General features: G+C 35.6%; 1 protein-coding gene across 2 annotated transcripts in view; it reads right to left on the bottom strand.

The window, feature by feature from the left end:
- The window catches only part of LOC129793317 (uncharacterized), a 25,266-nt gene extending 2,682 nt beyond the window's left edge, over nucleotides 1–22,584 (bottom strand). The window contains exons 1-6 of one of the 2 annotated variants that reach the window (XM_055833175.1): nucleotides 21,857–22,584; nucleotides 6,530–8,944; nucleotides 5,074–5,835; nucleotides 4,387–4,648; nucleotides 3,907–4,055; nucleotides 2,408–2,548 (exon numbers count right to left, since the gene is read on the bottom strand). In XM_055833175.1, coding sequence (XP_055689150.1) covers nucleotides 2,408–2,548; nucleotides 3,907–4,055; nucleotides 4,387–4,648; nucleotides 5,074–5,835; nucleotides 6,530–8,884 — 3,669 coding nt within the window. In that variant the 5' untranslated portion in view covers nucleotides 8,885–8,944; nucleotides 21,857–22,584. Of the gene's footprint in view, nucleotides 1–2,407; nucleotides 2,549–3,906; nucleotides 4,056–4,386; nucleotides 4,649–5,073; nucleotides 5,836–6,529; nucleotides 8,945–15,104; nucleotides 15,124–21,856 lie in introns of those variants that run through there. The other variant, XM_055833176.1, reaches the window with a different exon arrangement.

The following is a 22,584-nucleotide window of genomic DNA, read 5'->3' as shown; positions in this document are numbered from 1 at the left end:
GGATTACAAAGTTCTTATTTTTTCTTCTACCTCAATTCCCCTCCCGCAAATTACCGTGTAATTATTTTAATTGATTCGCTTGAGAAAATTCCCACAGCATTTGACTTCTTCTTGCACGTCGTCACAACGATCGCATCATATCAAGTCAATTTATACAATCTAAAACCACAATCTCCTCTTATACTAACTCCACCTCCACCACGTGATAACAAAGAAAATGTAAAAGAATTTTCCAAAGAAACATATTTGGAAAAAAATATTCATTCAATGCAAGTTCTTGCCCTTCCACACATGTTTCCCTCTCTTCACCTCATTAAAATGTTACGCGGATAAATTAAAAGAATATTACTAAACCAGAGGGGAGGGACAGGTGAGGAAAGATAATGGCCATAATTTAAGAAAAAAATAACTTGCTTCTTGCACCTTTGAATGGATTTCTTTTAGACGGCTGGTTTGACTAAGCAATGACTATTAGATGCAATCACGAGAATAATTTTATTTTAAAAGCTAAATGTTTGATTAAATCAGAACAGAAATATATAGTCTGCGGTAACGATCTTTGGGTTGCTCACATCACAAAAAAATCGACTTAATTTTTTTCTTTAATTTGTGAATGTTGCAAAGTTGAAATTCATTATCAATTTATTTAAATTATTGTCATTGACGATAATATTGAATTAAATGTAAATCTCATTAGTATGTAAACTTCAGAAATCAATCGTTATTGTAGAATTGCCACACACTTGCCGAATTATTGCTCAAATATTGACTTAATTCTACTCAATCAATTATAAAGATATTGTTCAAACGTTAGCCCCACAATATTTTCTCTAGTTGCCATATTAACATGTACTGTACATACTCATTTTCTTCTGTTGGAAAAATTTTTGCATATAATGTACACAGAAGTTGTAAAAAAATACAATAACAATTATCAGATAAAATTAAAGAAATAGAAGATAAAAAAACGTCATAAAAGAGTTAAATTTTTGTATGAACACAATTTTATTTGAAGCGCCAAAGACCTCCTTTGAGTGTTTCAATCTTTTCCAGTATTTCCATGTTTAGAAATTCATGAAGATGCAGCAATAAAAGAAATCCTGAACTACCCGTTTTTAAATGTGGGAGAATGTGAATAAGATAAATTCACACAAATCACTATAGATGTTGTCAAGGAAAGAGGAGAAATCTTCGATGCGCATTCACTAAAAAAAAAACTGTTTAGTGTGCGGAAAATTTTCACTACGGGGTGGGGGTGGAAGAAGTGCAAAATTTCCATGTTTTCTGTGTCTTAGGCAGAGCATAAAAAAAGTATAAACACTCATAATGTAATATGTTATTAATGCATTTGGCCAGAACACTGTGTGTGCGCGCAAGGAAAAGGCAATAAACTCCGCGTTGTAGCATAATATTCATAAAGCCGATGATATTTCGCTCTAGTGAAAGTTTTAATGCATTTTTTCTCTTTTTTGCTATTTTTTTTTCATCATCATGAATTAAATTACAAAATCGCACCAATTTTATTCGTCTGCCATTTGATGGTGAAGGAAGAAGGTGGAGGAAAAAATGGTGGAAATTTGATGAATTCAGTGTGGTTTGGTGTTGTCTCTAATTAAGCAACATTCCGTGCGAGCGTGCGCGCGGGAAAAAAAGTGCGGCAATAGAGGAGAAGGAGGTGATGAAGAATGATTGGACTTTTACTTGAAAATTACCAGTTTGACGATGATGATGTTTGGTCTCACGATTTGGTCATTGGCTTTATCGATGGCTGTTGGGTTGGGCATCTTCAGCATGGTGGTGAACTTGAGGCACAAACCACAAAAGACCTTGACTTGCCCATAAAGTGTTATGCTGTGGCTATTGATATCTCTCTCCCCCACCCATCAATCATCACTGATCTCCCCGCATAAATCGTGAGCATCTTCACAGTGCGAGCCATTTCTTCGGCGTGTAGAATTTAAACCCATTTTTGCACCATTAACAATCGCAAAAAGAATTTCTTCCCACACCCAATTGCCCCAGATGCGTTGGAAAAAAGTGAGATGGAGTATGGAGAAAAACCATGAGAAATTTCTCCAAGACAATTTTCATCTATAAAGAAGCGAAGGTGGCAAAAAAACAAGAACCCACCAATTAAATGGATTGCAAACAATATTGCAAAGAGAGAATCTGTCGATTTTCATTTTCATATACAAACGCCACACATGAGCACCTCCCATGGCTTCTGGCGGCGCGCGTTTTTTGTATTTACTCCTCGCATCCGCCGTGTGGAAAAGCGTCGTGGCAATTTCAATTCAATTGCAATTTTACTTTCTCACATTTCTATGTACTTGGCAAATTTTTTCTCGACTTCTTTATCTTTCATTTAAGCACCTTCACCCGCGCCCCAAAGGAGATGCAGACTTACCTGATCGAGGACTTGTGCCAGAGCTTCGTGATTTGCAACAATGACAGCTCCATAGTTATCTTCAAGATTCTTATGTACCACACTCCGACCTTTACGCATCCTCAGCCGGTTCGTTGTCTTCATCTGTCGCGTTTTGGCGTTCTGTTGGGAATTAAACAACAACAAAAAGACAAGAGAAAAGATTTTAAAATTTAGAGAAATCAGAGAAATCGTTTAGAAAACTAATCATGACTATTCATCGCAATTTAGATACGCGGGCACATCACGAAAATCTCTTAGCAATACTCTTAAAATTATCGTGTCAGAAGTGCTCAAATTGATTTACAAATATCAACATAAAGATAATTCTAGGTTTTAAAAGCAATTTTAGAGGCGAGATCTTTTCTAAGATATTTTGTAGGTATTTTATTTAGCTCTACCGAAGATGAAGCATTTATCCTCCTCTCAATATATGCAGTCTTTTGAGAGTTTTATTAAACTCTGATATTTTTAAAATTGTCGTTTTGCTCTAGCTTCGGAGGCATCAAAAATACTGTGTCTGAAAGAAACACGGCTAAAAATTTAAGACAATTTTACATTGATTTTGGCTCAATAATAAAAAAAATTAAAAAAACCGAAACTTGGATATTTTCAAAAGCAAACTATAACAGACGAAAAACGTCGCATTTGTCGTCTCAAGGATTCAAAACAATTTAATAGAAAGAACTATTAAAAAAGATTCTAATTATCTCTAATTTCATTAGTACGATACACTAGTCTGTATAAGAACTTAATAAATTATTATTATTATTCAATCTCATTATAATAATTTAGATTAATAAATTTTTCATGACATATACGATCTATGATACGGGTTTTCTGCCGTTTTCCCGTTGAGATCGGTAGTGGTAACTGGTAAGTCGGCGGCAGCCGCAACAATAATGCGAAGATGGAATAAATAAATAATAAATAATAAATAAAAATAAATGGTAGAAATAGAATTACCACTCTACTACTAATCAGTCCAATAAGTGTTGCGCAGCCGAAGTATATGTTAAAAGTAAAAATATGTATAAAGGCTTGACTTTTTCTTGAAAACATTTATAACAGCCAGGCCATGTTAGGCCAAGTAAATGTGGAAGATTGGGAAGATTACTATTAGAACGTTCTAATGTTTTTCAGAAAATTTGTTACTAGTTTCTTATAAATAATGTATAATAATAATAATGTCATTTAAAATTTGTAAAAGAAATCATCTAGGTAAATGCCAAAAAAAAGTATTATAAAAAGCATTAATTTTCGAACGAATTATTCATTCTGAACATCACCATCCCATATATTTCTTGCGGCACAAGAAACGATCTTATTCTGACCACGGGAACCACAATTCTTACGTCGTCCATCCTTATTTTGTGGTTGCCATGAATGATTGCAATACGCGTATCAAGAGCTCAATGCATCTCCACCGAGAATCTTTTCTTTACCATTCCTGAGAGATAGAATAAGATGCGTGAACTCACCATTTGACCCGGCCATCCATCTTGGGGATCTCCCATGGCTACGTCGCCTCCCGCCTCGCTGCCGCCGCAGAAGCTGTAGGGCGAATAAATCTCTGATTCTCCCATTTCGGATCCACAGTAAGACATGGAGACGGTTCTCGGGAGATTAGCTGCGGATGGAGTGAAATGCAAAGAGAAAATGATCATTTGGAAGAAAATTCATTCTGCTCATCTATTAAATTGCAAGATGGGGAAATTTACGATGCTGCCATGCAATTTTAATCAACCTTCTCCTCATACTCGGTATAATGTAAATATTTTTTTCCACGGTTGATTCTTTTTTCTTGTGCGCGCATCTCATTTCCTGTTTTTTTTTCTACATTAAGAAGGTATTTGATTGCAATCGCGAGCTGTGGTTGAGAATCAATTTTCGCAGAAATTGCCAATTTCTGCTGCACAACAACATTTAAGGGTTGATGAAAGTAAAAATGAGCGACTCACCTAAACTGTTGCTTGTGTGGAATTTGTGTGGTGTATCGAGGCTAAGGCGGTACGATGCCACTGATCCACCGTAGATTGAATTCCGCTCATCGTTGCAAATTGCCGGGAGACTCACGCGATCCGGCTTCATCATGATGGGCTCATAGTTCCGGAGCTCAATGTCGTTATTGCGAATCTCAACAGTTGTCTTTGTTGGATTCTTATCAGTTGTGAAGATGGTTTGATTGTCCGCAATATTCCCTTCTGAGAGGCTCATGCGGTCCTACAAGGGCACATTCATCTTAATGTTACATACAATTTTTTTTTAGACAGAAAGGAGATTATTCATGTTCAAGCTTCTTGTGTTTAATATAATAATTGTTCTATAAAATAAAATTGAAAATATTATCAAAACTAGATGATTTACAGTAAATTCAATTAATAAGAAACTTATTGAAGAATAAAAAAAATGTTAATTTTGTGGACCCTACACTACAATGCCACACAAAATGTAAAAAAAGGCAAAAAGGTGTTGCTTTTGAATTTTTTAAAAGAGTCTGTTCCATTTAACATCCAAAAGAAATTTAAATTATTTCTGGATTTTTTAAAAGTGTGCTTTTTCTTTCAGTGTTAATCTTTAATATATTCTATAAAGTCTAAAAAAAATGAATAAACTCCTTCATGTTCTTCCACTTTTCGCGGTTTTACCTTCAGGTAATTATCGATGGTTGTGGACATCTTTTGAACTGAACTCTTAATTCCCTCCAAATTCTGCTTAGGCCTCGCCTCACTTATACTCTTCTCAAACATCTCCACTTTGCTTGAGATCTTATGTTGGTCAATTTCAAGTAGTCGCCTCTTCCGCTCCGTGATGGTGTCTCCAGCAGATGCTGCGGATGCAACCTGACTCGACGCCCTGTGCTGCACAATTTCACTATTGTGTTCATTCTCTGTGACTTCTTTCACTTTTGCTTTATTTTCCACGCTCTCCGACTCGGTGTTTTTGCTACCGTCGCGTGCCTGTGTCTTCCCATCTGTCGACCTCTCGGATGCATCACTCACGGAACGCGAGAGGTCCGTGCCCTGTGTCTCGCGCGACATACTAGATGATGAAATGTCAGACGCTGTGTCCGAGTATTCCTGACACTTCCTCGGGGTACGTCGTCGTGCCAATTCCAACTGAGCTTCCCTCTCGCGCATACTGGCTGTTCTCTCGGGCTTCCGGGGTGCCATTGAGGATCGCACCTCACCGAGATTTGCATAGACATTGTCCCCGCGTTGCTTTGTAACTTCCACCCGATCGGTGCTACTGGATTCTAACTGCTTCCGCCGCAATTCTGCACTCTTTGGCGGTGGTGGACGAGCGGGTTTATTCACCTCAACCGTTCTTTGCGGTGGTGCCGGAGGTTTTCCAGTAACCACATTACTTTTTGCCTCATCCTTCACTCCTGGCTTTAGGGGATCTCTCAGCTTTGAAAAATTTAAACGAAAAAGTGAGATTTAAAAAAAAACTTCATAATTCCTATATTTTGTAGAAATCTTGGAAAAATTATTAATATATTTTAATTAAATACCCTGTACTTTGTAATAATTTCCAGGAAAAATTCTAAAATTCTTAAATATTTGAATATTTCCTGAAGGTCAAAAGAAAAAGGTTTTTTGTTGTCTTCACATTTTTCTCAATTTATATTAATATAATTTTGTGTGCCATACAAAGATGAATTTGCCGTCTTGAGCATTATTTGTATAGTTTGTCATCTCTATATTGAAATTAATTTATCCAACAGAGTGTCAATGATGGCACATAAAAGTAAAAGCTTCAAATATTTTGCAAGTGAAAATTATTTATTCCATTCACACTCACTTAAAAAAAGACATTTTACATAAAATTTTCACTTCTTGATCATTCAACATAGCACAAGAATAAATTTGCAACATATTGAGAAGTTTATTATATTTCAGAGATATTTTTTCTCATGTTGGAATTGTTGGCAAAAAAGTCGGCAAAATATTGACCCATAAATCATGGAATAAAAAAGCAGATGATAACTTTATGTAATAAATTAATTGATGGAAAGTTTTCGGAAAGACGGAAGTTGCAACTTTTGACCATTTTTAAATCATCTTCAAATTGAATTGCGAAATCAATAAAATCAGAACTCACCACCTCTACCCCGGATGTATTGATGTCGATGGGATGAATAATGACCAGCCGAGGTTTTGTTGAACTACCTGGTAATTCGTCGTAGATACCATTTCTCTTTGTACCGGCATCTTCCAGAGTCTTACTGGAGCCCATCCGAAGGAATTTCCTAATAGAGAATTTAGCCTTCTTGGGCTTCTCCATTAACAGATTATCCTGCGATAGAGAAAGACTCTTCCTTGGAGCCGGTTCAGGTGTTGACGGGCGCGCTTTTTCGTAGTAATTATGGGAATTTAGGGAATTGAGACTGCGGAATTTGGGATTAATTGTGGCACGTTCACGCTTATCCTTCTCCCGAACAACTGGGCTTGAGGACTTGACAACAGCAGAAGGATTCCGCGTGTACAACGTTGGAGATTGCTCCATCTGCAGCTTTTGATCAGACTTAGCAACTACATCTTCTGTTACAGTAGGTTCAACAACATCCTTCTTCGGTGTCATTTTTGTTATCCTTGCTCCATCCTTTTTGACCTCATCAACTGGAGATGGTGGTGGGTTTGGAGCACGTCCTTTTTTAGGAGCCTTCGTCAAATCTTCTTGCTTTCCCTGTGCAGCTTTCTCCTCGGGCGCTTTTATGACTGATTGCAGCTGCAAAATAACCTGCTGCTGTGCTACAGTTGCTTGAGGCTTCTTCGTAAAGGTTTTTACAACATTTACAGCCGGTTTACTGGGCACTTTTGGCTTTTCCATAGATAAATGCTTTTGTAGACTGTGCAAGAATACAGTGCGTGGCTCAATGTTTGGAGGTGGTGAAGTTGGCAATGCCGGAGCTTCACCATTAACATCAGGATCAGAACTTCCATCGGGTTCTCCGGCTAATTCACGACTCTTCTCAATACTGAAAACATCATCCTGCCCAGCTTCTGTTTGCACTTCAATCATTTCGTAGTCTGTTGAAGTTGTAACAACTGATGGAGTAGTTGAAGTCGGTTTGGTATCAAGACGACTTTCAGCTTCAACATTTTGATACTCATTCGCTACGATTCCACTATCGGATTCACTGCGATTAATTGAAGACATCTCCTCATCACTACTACTGTCAAAACTTGAACCTGTCGAATCTAGAGCATCTTCTGAAGAAGTTTTAGTTACAATCAGGCCGTCTGACGTGATCTTCCCAGTGATGTAGCTCTGATCTGCGAGATTATACATCTCAGAACGCTTTTTCAAATGCTGCGAAACAGGCTTTGTGGACAGGCACATGTCTGTAATAAATTGACTTGAGAAAAAGGACGTTCGACTTGGAGCGTATGTTTTGACTTCGTTTAAATCCTTTTTCTTCGTCTCTTCAGTTATTTTAACTTTCACACTATCCTCACCATCGGGAACATTCTCATAGCTTCCAGATGATACTGTGGCTGTTTCAACAACGTCGTAATACTCAGATATTCCATTCTCAACATCTGACGAATTGCTATCCGTATCTGTGTTTTTGGCATAAATCGGAACACGTGGTTTAGCTTGATCCTTCGATACGGGAACATGCCTAGAAATTGATCGTTTTGTTTCGCTAACAGGTTTAGTGTTGGGGCTTTTTATCTCCAATTTTACAGACAGATCGGACGATTTGTTGTCAGGTTCATCTTTCTTGTTGTGCAAAAGGTTTGAAGTTTCCTTTCCAAACTGATTTCTTTCGAGTGTCTCTGAGATTTCTTCAAGGAGGGACTTTTCGGAAACTGAAACTATTGCAGGAGCATCATCGTCATCTGCTTTTTTTGGAGCAGTTTTGATGACAATGCTCGTAGCTTCAAGCTTCTTCTCAGGCATTTTCGCCGGTCCAAAAAGTTGCTTGATCTCGTTGACTTTGTTGGATGAACTAAAGGGTGTAACTGAGATTTTTAGAGTCTGCTTCTTACCCTCACTGTCCTTCTGTGGTGTGCCTAACTTAAGTGCTGCAAATGATCTCTTGATATTCACTTCGGGATCTCCTAAGAGATTCCCATTGTTCATGTTAAAGTCAGTGTTGGTTTTAGTTAAACGCTGAAGATCTTGGTCATTATCCTCGTAAACTGGTGGTGGATCATCGCTCTTCTCTAAGCTATCAACTGATTCAATGTCTGAATCTGTATCGGAATCAATCCAATCCCCGCCAAATCCAATAACTTGACTTAATTCTTTCGTAAAGCTTACTTTGTGCTTCTTTCTCTTACCACCTGATCGTATGATTCCTTTGGGAGGTGTTGCCGTCAACGGGGGTACTTTGATCGTTTTCATCGTAGTCAAATTTGTATGTTCATCCTTTGACTTGAAGCAATTGGAACAGAGATCCTTTTTCCATGCGTTCTGCACGAAACGCGGACAAGAAGTTGATGACATTGTTGAGAGGGGAATGTTGGCTGCTTTAGCACCTAGGTTCACTGCAGTATCATCATCTTCCTGTGAAGCAAAAAGAGATAAAAAAAAATAATTAGAAAAAAAATCATTAGAGGGCTCCATACGTGAGAATGCAAAAGTAGTAGCTCGTCTAGTAATTGGTTGAGATGCCACACACGATCTCTTCATATCTCATATGAAACATTATTGTTGCATTAAGAGATCACAACACGTTGATATGTATTTGCATACAAATAGACTTTCAGAAAAGAATGTCGGGTATAATTTACACGTCATTTCTCTGAAAACATAATGGCGAAGCATCATTAAACTTCCTCCAAGTCATCCGGATGCGAGGTGGAACCAATAAATTTGTTCACTCCATCTCCCACAGAATTTCTCCGCAATGAATCTCACCAAGCCAACCTCCCCACTCAAGCTTACAGAGAAATGCTTCAATTAATTTGTCATTACTTCACATTTTGTGATTTTTTTTTTCAACAGCAACTCAACTAAATTCTTGCTCAAATTTTTATTCATATCTTTTGCATAACACACCTTTACGCTTTCTTTAGCAGGGTGTTTCATATATAATACATTTTTTTGATCATTAATTAGACGCCCATTGAACAAGAAGATGATCCCAATTTTGGAGCATTGTTCGACTTTGGTGCTTTTCTTTCCGATGAAGACGAAACTAGTGCAGTCGATTAAAGATCCCACCCATTGATGGATTTGATACGACGCTTGATTGAAAAATTATTTAGGTCGAAGCATGTCGAACTTACGCTTTTGCACACAACCGTGAGAAAAATTCTTTAGAAGCTCCTCTTTGACTTTTATGAAGATTTCTTTCACTTTTTCATTGAAATAGTCAATGAAGACTAAGATATTAGAAGTGGAGTTAATGTTAAATTATTTTTCCTAACACACTACAACGTGTGGCTCGATGAGTGCAAAGTGGAATGGTAGGTAGCTATCGGGGATGAATAAATTCGATTTTTTGCTTCAGAGGATTGAAAGATTCCTTCGTTTTATGCATTTTAAGACGCTTAAGACAAATGCTCAAAATTGTTTTTAATTTTAATTTTGGTAATTTTTGAATATTAAGAATATACCATCTATTACGCATGTTCTTATATTTTATGTAAATTCCCTAAACATGGTCCAAATCTGCGGCCTACAAAAAAATCTAGTTTATAAACTAAACTGTGCCAAATTTAAAATGCAGAATTTCAATATACTTTTTCACTAAGAAGTTGCCTGTAACATAAATTCTAAAAAGAAACAAATTTTATAGTCCCCATTACTTATTTTCTGGGATAATTTAGTAACATAATTACTTATTCAAAAAACACCAAGTAGATAATCTAGCGGATTTTCAATCTGGCGCTTTTTATCAGCATCTTCTGGCCTGGTTGTTGCTTCTTAAAATAGAAAATTCAACCGTCCAACTCAAAAGAGACTTCTTACCTCTGCTGAAGGTCAACTCACTTAACTTTTTAATCTGTCTCAAGAGTTTCTTGACACGACATGAGATGATGGAATAATAAAAAAAAGAGAGGGGAAGTTTGTGTGCGCCAAGACATCATCATTGAGGATGAAAGCATCTCAAGACACGCACCAATAATATTTCGCTTCAACAATTCAAAATCCATATATAGATACAAAATATCTCTTTTTTCCTATGAAGCCCATAAAAAGAACAAAACTTTTTCCACATATTCTTTTCACATGGCATGTGAATTTTTTATGGGAATACTGACATCTTTTCTGGGCTGAAAAGAAAAATGATAAGAGGAGTGTCTTCGTGAGACACCGGTTTCGCACCTGTTGCTGAATAAAAGTTTCTCGCATCTCTTAAGTTTCTTAATATACGTATACAACATAACGCCAAATAAAAGAAGTGGATGAGAGAAAACGGCAAAGAACTCGATAAAGTTGGGAAAAGAAAATACTTAAAAAAAAAGACACCCATAAAAATAGGGTAATGACCGTGCACGGTAGTTCCTAATAATTTCTCTCTCTTGGTGGTGCCATCATCATCAAAACGACATTCTAAATCGCCATACTGTCCCCTTTTTGGCGATGTGTCCTCTTCGCAGTTGTAAGTGCGCAATGTTGCGAGAAAAATGCGATTTTTGGTCTTGTGAAAGCCACGACGTTTCAGTACAATGGAGAAGCCATCAGCAAATTGAAGGACAAGAAAAAAAGCACACGCCGACTCATTGGATTTATTTCACTACAAATCTGCAGTGGATTTTCAATGAGCTTTTGTATGTTGCACACGCACGATCATGGTCATACATATTCGCAGAAAAAATTCAACCTTTGGACTTTTTCGCGAAGAAATTGTAATAAAAAAAAAAGAAATAGATGAAGCGTTAAACCTAAATTAAACCCCTCCAGAAGATCATTTTAGGAATTTTTTATATGAATATTAATACAATCTTTTTCCTACACTTTGTTGGCAAAATTGATTTGAAATAATAACAAAACCATTGACAAAACCCTATTGTAATCTTCCCGGAAAATCATGTGAATTATTACCAAAATAAGACTATAAATTGCACTTTACTTTCCGCCCTGTTAATATTCCGCACATTATAGAGATTTGAAATATGGGGTAAGAAAATGTTGAATCACAGCATAAATAAAAAAAAACTTTAATGAGCTTATATAATCCATTAAATGTTCAAATCACAAAACAGAGTGCAAGATATTTGCGCAATTAGATTACGTCTTTTGGAAGAAGTATATGTATGTATGTTTTTTCTTCTTCAAGAAAAAAGGAACCAAAAATCTGTTTTTAGGTGTCATCATTTCACTTCCCGTATGTGTGCAACGTCAAAATTCCCAAGGAAATGTTGCATCGAATTTTTTTTTATTATCAAGAGAGCTAACATAAAATCTCTGCAATAAAATCTGGAAAGTAAATGTTGCGAAGAAAATTAAATATCTCCTATGACTTTGTGCTAGATTGGCGAAGAATTTAATTGCATATGCAAACTTTCTTGTTAGGGAGTGGACATGGGTACTAAAAAAGTCAATTAATTGCTCGGAGAAATATTCTTAATTGTGAAGAATTTTCATTCGAGTTCACTTCATAAATAATTGAGCGATTATTGAATAGTGCAAGAAATATAAGTGAAGCAAGTTAATAGTATGGCACAATGCAGATAGTAATAGCAGTATAATGCTAGTTTAAGTAGCAAAAATAGCCAGAAAATACAAAGAGAATTGAAGACGTAATAATATTTTCCAAATCGATAATTATAAATCCGATACAAAACCGATATCTCTACACAGAAACCAATGAGGGCATGAAGTTTATTATTAAATTCTTCGTCCATTTTGCTGTATGTATAGTATACCCTCCCCCAGTTTTTTTTTGCACTATGTATGCAATGTTTAACAACACCAAGAATCATGTTTTTTTCGCGGAAAGTGACTCACCATTGTAAGCATGAATGTTCTCAGTGTTTTCAATTGAACAGGATGTAATGAAGGCTCATACCCCAATTTTCTCATCTATCCAACTACCCCCTCTAGCCCTATTTTCTTATGCATTTTCACCCCCCGCCAAAATGTATTGCGGTAAATAATAAAGAAATCACCTTGAAACAATTCACGTAGAAGACATAAATTAATCGCATTTCTTTCACTTTCCGTTTTCCGCCTAACGAGGTGTACGTCTAACTTCTCTTTTTTTATATTTATTCATTTCACACAATTAAAGATATAATACACAACACCAACCATTGAGGGAATCGTCATTTATCTCTGCCATTTATCTCTACTTGCCAGTCTTTTTGAAAAAAAAAATTGAATCGAATTTGCAAGAGAGTCCAATTTAAGTCTATTACCCAAATAGCACATCATTTCCGCATGATAGCCAATTTGAGAGCCATCGCCAAAAAGAATCTCCTCCATAGTGTTTGTTATTCATGGTTTTTGGCAAAATGCGCTACAAAGTCATAAAAATGAAATTCTTCTTTCATTCTGTGAGAAACACAGAACTTCCTTCAAGGGGATGGTCATTTTCCAAAAAAGTGACCTTTTAGATTTATATAAATGATTTCAAATCAATTTACAAAAACAAACTTTGCTTAAGCTTATGGGCGGAGTTTAGTTCATCGCCCACAAATATCATTTAAAATCTCTGGTTGATATTTCATGATAATACTTCACACAAACTAGGATTATGAATAACATCCTTGGTATCTTAATTCCCACACTGGATACCCTTTTTGTACCACTTTTGAATGAATAAAGGAAACTGCAGTGTGGATACAAGAAGTCTTAATTTGCATTCAAGCCACCTCAGCACGTTCAGGTCCACTTGCATTCAGGAATTATTCTCAGTATTTTGCTTTGAGAATGAAGGAGAAATGTATGTGGGCTCTGGCATTTGTTCTCTGTTGCTGAGGAATTTCTATATGTATGATCACCATCTCGCAATTTACGTCTCCTAGTCAACAAGTTTATTGCTAAAAAATTCTTTTTAAAATGTAGTGTGCTTTATCACATTGGCGTGTGACCTAAAAATTTTGCCATCATGTTGAACTGGTCTTGATGTGAGAATCAAAGTTTTAAATGCATGATTTTCTGTTTTACCCAATAAATTAAATAGAAATTCAATATCTTTACTTTCCGGGGCCTCCATTGGGTACACCATCATCAATCTCCGCGCATGGCGTGCTCTTGGGTTTTTTCTGCACTCACGCAGTGTGGTACAGTTAAAGATGGACAAGTGGTTCAGCATCTCTGAAGGTGTTTCTAATCAATCTTCGTATCAGATTCTAATTTTCTAATTGGAGTGTTGAAATCGTTCAAGGTACGAATTCTTTTGGATTGAAGCACACATTTTGCGAGGGCTTGGAATGAGGGAATTACCATAATGGGGCGGCTGTGGCGCACTTGCATGTTGTCGACCGTTAGAAGACAATCTTGCACCTCTCTGCGGAAACTCGATGGCATAAGCTGGAGATTCTTCTATGTAGAAGAGCCAATAAATATGCCATGGATGGGAGGAAGACACACCAGCAGGAGCACCGTGCACCATGTTTTTCATTTATGCTCAAGCAATTACGGTACCATTTAAGCTCTGGATCGCGTACAAATTCCTCCCTGCAATCGCGCAACAACACAAAAACCGTTGATTGTATCGATTTATTAGTTGAGAATGAACATCTCTCTGGAAGAATCATCATTTCTCGCGAAGAATATACTGTTAAATTCCATCTTGGAATTGCCTTTTGAAAAATAAGGTGAAAAAGGTCAAGAGTTTTATTGTCTTTGCAAACGATTTAACTGTTAAGACGTTATCTCTTCAATGGGCAAACACTTATTGATTTCTCACTACATTACGAACGCATATTTATACATATATGTATTGTATATATTTCTTTACTATCATTTGGGAGGAGTTCGTCGCACAGTGCAAATATTCAAAGTGATGTAAGACAATGTTTTGCACAGTGACTAAGAGCTTTTAGCCTGTTTTCCTACAAAAATGACTCAAGAGACTCATTCATCGAGCATGTTGCCTCCAAAAATCTCAACACTTCATGCACACAAAAATGAAAGGCTTTTGGTCAATAGAAACCGACATCTGGCAAACTATTACTAATAACGGATTTATGCGAGGAAGATTTTTGCCCTCAGACATTTTATCAATCTCTTTATATACATTACATACATAACTTTACTTTTCAATTGAAAGGCCGTTAACTTGAAGAAGTTTGCCAAACATACATAAACGCAAAAAAAAGATTGAAAATCATGCGTACAAATTAGCATTCATGCTTTGTTAGTCTTTAAAATTTTTGATTAAATATAAGAACATTGAAATTCGTTCTAAAAGGAGTTTATTCATTTTCAGGCTGTAGGTACATGGTCTTTTTAGAAAAAACACGTAAGAGATCTCATAGAGACCGAAGAACGCTAAAGAGATTTTTCATACATAATGTACTCAAGACCATTTGGCATCATTTGATCATAGAATATTGCGTAAAAAGACAACGGCCCAAAAGAATCACTTTTTTTGTTTTTTTATTGCAAGTAGAATGTGTGTCAATCAAGAAATATATTGGAAAACAACATAAGTCTACAGTTTTGTCAATTTTCACTTTAACAACCAAAGCCTAATTAAAAAAAAAGATAAGGCAGTTAGGGAAATCTTAATTCAAAATTTAAATGAATTTTTCAAAGTTTGACTCACATTTTATTTTATTTTGCAAAGCATCTGAGCCATGACACGCTGTTGAAAATATAATCATCACATTTTGGTGTCTTTCAACTTCTCAGCATTTTTTCATGGTGAAATTTGGTGATATCTGGTGTGTGGTTGAAATTAGAGAGTCACACCTTTCATTATACTATCCGATGTGGAGTCAGAAATATCCTCTCAACACCGAATTTTATTTATAAATAATTTCCTACATGGTTTGGGCGACAAATGAGCAGGGAGAGATGTCACAATTGAAGGAATAAAACCAACTGTGCTGCACTCAAATCATGACGAAGATGCATGTTGAGCTCTTAAAATTGATGACGGTTAAGGAAAAAAAAGGTCTCATGACAGAAGATTGCGCAGAGACAAATTCAATTTACTTTATTATGCAATAGCATGAAGCAATTTTCGTCAATTTCATTTGATATGAAGAGAAAATAATGCTGACTGAGAGAGAACAAAAAGTGTGGCACTCAGGGAGTCTCCGGGACTTGGATGGTTCATTTTTCTCTATGAAAAGAGGAGAAAGTTCCAACTTTGAGAATTACAATAAATTTTTTACGGCTCAGTAAAACCCACCGAAATTTATATATTTTGTTTTAAAAGAAAAACGCAAAGAAAAAAAACGAAAGAAATGTGGAATTATTACAAAACATCATCCAGTTCATCGACATACAAAGAAGTGCTCAATTTGTGTGGTTGTCTGGACGACGAGGCGGTATATTGCATTCTTCATCGTGTTCTTCGCGCAGCCAAAAGGAAAATGCCTCAACTTCGTGCTTCACTGCCTCACCATGTATATTAGCATGTTCCCCCCAAACCGCCAATCATTCAGCATCGCACCAACTCTTTCTCTTTCTCCATTGAGCACCGAAAAAAAGAGGCCTTCATCTTTTAGCATCATCACTCGCGCGCCTCTATACTATTTGGATGATCGACTTTTAACACAAAAGACGCTGAGGCGAACTTTTACGACACAGAGCACAACCACAGCCTTTTGAACTCCACTCATGTTGTTGTTGAGAATAAAAAAAAAAGAAGTTAAATTGTGCTCACAAATTGTACTGCGGAGGTAGAACTTTTAGTTTCTTTTGAGTCATCAAAATAATGTCATTCCCTCGTTTTGAATGAGAGAACAATAACAGCTGAGCAAAAAAAGGTGCTGACCAGTTGAATGCAAACATTTTACTTTTTGAGGAGTTGCCCTGAAGCAATTAGGGCAGATAAATGGAACTTTTCAACTTTTGGAATCACCTATTAAATTTTAAAAAAATAATAAAGATTGACTGCCCATTGTATAAAACTGATGTAGCGCCTGATTAAGTGCTTCAGCTTAATTTTATTCAAAATATTGGAAAATCCGAAACATTAATGAAAGTTCTACTTGTTTTACACTTTACTGATGAATTTCCTACTCATTTTACTGCTAAAAAAAGTGCCCACAAGGACATCCAAGAAAGAAAAAAACCTAAAAATTAACCCAAAACTCTTCTTAATCATGAAGATATTAAAATCTTAAGATTAAGATTAGTTATCTTTTAATATAATTTAATAGGTAATGTTTTTATATACCAATTTATTTAATAAAAAATATTCCACAAGTGGAACATCTGGATTTGGGCACCCTTTGCACCTCACACCATTTTTGAATGGCAAATTTTGCATTTTTTTCTTGCCTTCCACTCGTTCCAAGTTAAAAAGCAAGTTTCCACTAAACGCGCCTAAGAAAGTCATCATTTTTCTGTAGGTGGATCATGTTACAGCAACATTGTGTGGAAAAAATTCCAAAAAAAAACTCCAAATAAGCAGATCAATCTATTCTCCAATTTCAATTTCATATGGAATTCCATGATTTATGTGCTTCTTGATACATAATTTAAGGAAAATTTTATCAATTTTCATGTGACATTGCTGCATTTCTCAACTCAACTCTAAAATATTGATGTGTGTAGGTACATATATTTAGAAATTATCACCCTCTAAACCGGAAGATTTATGAGGGCTTCAAAGGCATGATGAAGATGTTTATTGCTGACACCTCACTTAATTCCCAAGACTTTGTAAAAGAACATTGGACTACCTACCAGGAAGAAATGAAAGAAAAAAGTCACACCAAAGTGCCACAAACAAGAATTTGCTTTAAAAAAGTGAAGAAGAAATAACGAACATACAGAGAAATAATTAGTTCAAAGAGCAATGAATTGAAAATCAAGTAATTAAAAGGCAACCAATTCTACGTACTTTCTCAAAAATTAAACCCCTCATCGCTGCTTTTATAAAATGACTTAATATTAACTTTTTTTGTTTATAGAAAAATAAAAGAAAAATTCATTATAAATTCATGAATTAAATGACACGAACTTTGAAATGCCGTTCGTGATCTTGACTCGCACGGCGCTGAGAAATCTCAGCCACGAAAGTGTCTCTCTGGTTGGGAATACTCCACGCCACTGAAAAGGTTGTGTGGGGGCCCTATTGTTATCATAAAAAATGAAAAGATCAATTTCTCTCTCAAAATTATTGTGCGCGAGCCGGAAGGCATTTGTTGCAACCGATGATATATTTTACACTCAGAGAAAAACTAAATCATTATAACTAAAAAATGAAATGAAAAGCAAATATGAAACAAAAATTAGTTAAATTTCGGTCTCTCAGATCCTACAAACTTTAGAAAAAATACGTCAAACGTTAGACTAAAAATGTCAACTAAATGAACTTTAAATGGAAATGGAACAACTTCTAATGTTTAGCTAAAAAAGAGAAACGTCAAAAAAATTGTTATGTGTAAGCCTTTTTGTAAAACTTTTTTGCAGTGCCTATGTTCTGCAATCTACATAAAAAGTGAATGTAAACGTTAAATATTTTATTATACTACAAGTTTCTGTTTATTTTCTTTTTTTTTCGTTAGTAAAAGAAATACCCAAAAATTCCCAAACCAAAATATTTAGTCATCCTCTGTGGGAACCGCAGATAAGATCATTTAGTCAGAGAAAAATTTCTCCTCAGTGTAATGTGCATGTTCTATGCCGCGTGTTTTGTATAATCTCGCAAAAGGGAAAAAGGAGAAGAAAATAACCAAGTGATTTTTCAGTGGCATTTATCTATTGGGATTGAAATTTCCGGCAAGTGAAGAGGTCTTTTTGAGTAATTGAAAGTGTTTCACATACAAGAAAATTCACTAGATTAATTTTATAATGCGCATCAATGGGGAAAGATTTAGCGGAATGAAGGGAGAATGCGTGCATATATTCAGAATGCAAGACGCCTCTGCTGTGCTCGATGGTGGAGTCATATTACTCTCCAGACATTTATTCAATAAGGACCATTGAGTTTTAATTTTAGAAATTGGCAGACTCGAGAGATGCTTCAAATTTCCTCATCTTTCGCCGCAAACATGGGATTCATGCAGGAAATTCCGCAACACTACTTTTGCAAATCGATGTCTGTATCCGCGCGTAAAAAAATACTTCTCATAAGAATTCCTCTGGATGAGAACTGAATGGGATGCATTGTTCTCCCATTAGATATGCACCCACTTCAAGGAAAAATTCAAAATGCCCAAAGAGAAAAATATGTGTTAGCAAGAGAAAAGTTTCCTAAAAGCATATTAATTTCCAAAATATGAGCGTTCTGGCGCGTAAATAATTTGTTAACACGAATTCAATTTAACTGCACAACAGTTATTGTGAAAGGTAATTTAATATCACTAACTTTTCCCTGTTGTGTCTTCGCACCAACATTTTTCCAAAAGTCATGACTCTTTCCTCAAAACATTAAATCACTTTTTTTACAATAACAAAATGTAGAGAAGACTCTTTATTTGCAAAGCCACACATAGAAAAAATCAAAATGCGTGGTTGGTAAGTGAGATATGACCCAACGTTTTTTTTTTAAATATGTATTCATTTCAACACGTTAAAAATCGAAAAAAGAGAGAATATTTTTTACGCGGCGTATACAAAAAAGCACATCTGTCGAAAAAGATTCCCCGGCTGGACTAACTCCATTCACATTTTATTTACATCAGCAAAATTGTATCATAAAACAAGAAAAAATCATTTGACATCATTCCATTTTATAGAAAAGAAGAATTAAAAGTTTTAGAAAAATTTCTGATTGATAATATATGTATCGGGAAATACAAATTATTCTATTATTACCAGCTGGGTAATTGTTAAAGAACTGAGTACCTATAACATTTTTTTTACAAAAGCGTATAAAAATAAGAAATCTGAATAAATATTAAAAAAAAAGAAAATTAAAAATTATCTTGTCTTGATACATAAAGCTGAAATGTCTGTCTATGGCAAGTGAACTTCTCCGAAACGGCTGGGCCGATATTGATGAAATTCGGTATATGGAGGTAGAGGAAGTCAATATCATTGTGAGCGCAATATGGGATTCCATCCTCTCCTCTTTATAGCGTCCCACACAAAAATCTCTTTTTTTTTCAATTTTTACGTACTGAAGGGTCAGATAATGGATTATATATATTCAAATGGAATTTGTTCATGTGTGATTAAAGGATCCTGTTTACTACCATAATTTATATTTCAAAGATTATAAAAATCTTCATAAATAATATTGTTGGAAAAAGTAGTATTTAAAGTATTTTTATTAAAAAGAAAATACAAAAACGGCTATTTCTTATGTTAAAGCTTTCAAATTCAATGAAAATGAATATTTTTTCTTCGTGAATTTTAATTCGGCTGCAATCTCATGATTTCAAACATTGAATCACAATGAACTTTCATTTGGGATGTAATAAATAAAGTGGTTTTTCTTTGCACACATACCGTGTAGCTTCTTTTTTCTCTGATAATCCGGTCAAATATTGAATTAAATTGAAAGGTATTCTATGTCGTGAATATCAAATAAATTTTATATTGTCGAAGATTAGGTATTGGAGACAGTGTGGATTAACTTTTGAGACAGTCATGCGAATTCGGTTCATCTTATTTGTTATTCTTTTTAAATTTCCATTAAAGCGGAAATTCTAATTCTTTAGAGTAGCTCACCAAAAGTGCCATTTGAGAGTTCATTTTAGAGGTGGTTGGGGGGACTTTCAATTAATCTCTGAGAAGAATGGCCGAAAAATGAGCCACGAACAAGGTCATGCCAGTCACTTTAAGCGGAAAATGTCCAACGGCACAAAAAAAAGAGATCACAATCTAACATTTATTCTTTTTTTTTCATCTCCGCTTATGCTTATGCTTGGGGACTTTATTGTGAAGTGCACCAGAAGGAATGTAACATGATACTTCTTGAGCATCAAAACATTCCCACATTACCGGGGGACTTGAACCCGAACGAAACCCCGAAAGAATGCTGGTTTCTTTCGGGACTCATTTGTGGGAGAGAGCAAAGGGGCTAAATGATAAATAATATCGCCTTTCATTGATAAAACTAGTGGCAGCATCAATAAAAAATTTACGATTCTTGAAGAATTCATTTTTTTCTTTCTTTAATGGAGAGGTCCTTCACTATAAGACGGATAAATAAACATTAACAAAGAGTTTCTATTTATGCAATTCCTCCAATGAGCAGGGTGCGTTAAATCACCGGAATGATGTACCTATCCCACAATTTTGCTGCTTTTGACAACGTGACCAAGATGACAAATGATTGCGAATTTTTAAATTAAAAATTCATTTAAGTTTTCATAATAATATTTCTCACGATACAGATAGAATTTGCACAGAGTTAGCATCGCTTTTCCTCATTTATTCACAAGTTGATTTAAGACAAAAAACAGTTGTATCCAAAGATTGACTTTATCTTTACATTTTGTTTTTTTTTTCAGTAGAGAAAGATTTGGAACAAAAGTGTGCGATACGCCAAAAACTGTTTGTTTTAACGAAGATATCGCTTTACCAGCAAAAGTTTAATTTGTAATTCTGATTTTTTGGTTACTTTTTGTGATTTGCAAGTCAATTTATTCCATTACGAAGATCTCAAATCATAAATGATTAAATTCCTTAAGATTCAACCAAGGAAGTTAAAAGTCCTTTACAAATAAATAACAAACATTAAATTGTCAAAAGCTGCTAATTCGAAGCCAACAGCCGTTAATATGGTTGAATAAACTTAATCTTGATGAATTTCAATTCATATTATCTCAATTCATTTTATTATTTAGCAGTCATGGTCCTTTAAAGAAATGTTATTTAATAAAAGTTCCTTGAATAGACTTTTAGCTATGTTTCAGCCGTTTCAGCTAAGCTGCGGTGTACTATAAAGTTTTATTCAAGTCCTTGCCTTGCACGTGAGGAGCTCTCGTGGAATCCAAAGCATGGATTTCACAAAATTCTAAAAGACCAATTTTATTCATGAGTGCTAATTTTAAATTCAGCTTCAAGCTCTCTCAACTTGTGCAACACCGGACCAAATTTTCTTGGGTAGTGTGGAAGATTTTTCGATGACGGCAATTTTATGTGATTGCTAATAAAACGAGCTAACAAGTTCATCGCCCTTTGATCCACCTCGAGCTCATTTTTCGGTGACATTTTTAAAAATTGCACAAGAGTCGCTCGCTCCTGTTTGTGAGTTCCTTGACAACACTTAATTTTCCTGAATGAGTGTCTCGCCACACGTTTCTTTTTTTTAAATGTGCAATTGGTGTGGCATTTGAATCGATTGATGCAAATTAAATCAGCAAATTCGATGAGACATTTTAAATAAATGAATAGGTATATATTTACTGTGCATGGGGCATTGATTAAGAAGGCGATGATACTCACTGTTGGAGATCGTTCGATGAATCCTCAATGCGCGATGGCTGCTAATGGGGAAAAATCACACACAAGAAACTCTCGAAAATAACCGTTTCACAGATTCACAGGTGAAAATAACTGTTACTGTCACTTCTTGGTAGATGGCCAGAAGATGATCCACCGGAGCTGAAGCCGGAGGAATTAATGATGATGATAGCTGGGAAAATTGAACAACCTTAGAGTTCGCGTCTTGTGCACAAGGAATTTATCTTAGAAACTCAATGCGACACTCGTGAGTGCCCAATAAGTGTCTTTTTTATTTTCAAAAATATCACCCAAAAAATCTCTTGCTCAACAACTTATCAACTCTTTCCCGTGTACGCTTCAATTAAGCCCCTTTCTCACTCACACGGCTCTTTCTCTTGGCTAAACCCAAGCTAAAGTAGGTTAAAGTGGATTTCGAAAACTGCAATCGCGTCCAAATGGACAACAGACACAATGCTCACAAATTCCTTCAACAACTTCCTGGTACAAATGGTCAAAGACTTCCCAATAAAATATTCTTCCTCTATTTTATTGCAGCATCTCACAATTTAAATCACAACCACAATACTCCAACTTGATTTGTATGTCTCTGAACCTCTCTCTTGCAGAATACCTATTCAAGTAATAACTTTCTTCTGCAACGTTGCGCAGCACACAAACGGAGTCAACGACTGAAGAACTCGGACTGATCGCCGTGGAAGTTTCTTCAC

Source organism: Lutzomyia longipalpis, chromosome 3 (genome assembly GCF_024334085.1).
Source record: "Lutzomyia longipalpis isolate SR_M1_2022 chromosome 3, ASM2433408v1".
Classification (NCBI taxonomy): domain Eukaryota; kingdom Metazoa; phylum Arthropoda; class Insecta; order Diptera; family Psychodidae; genus Lutzomyia; species Lutzomyia longipalpis.
Note: the sequence above shows the minus strand (reverse complement) of the source record. Positions and strands in the feature narration are given on the sequence as shown.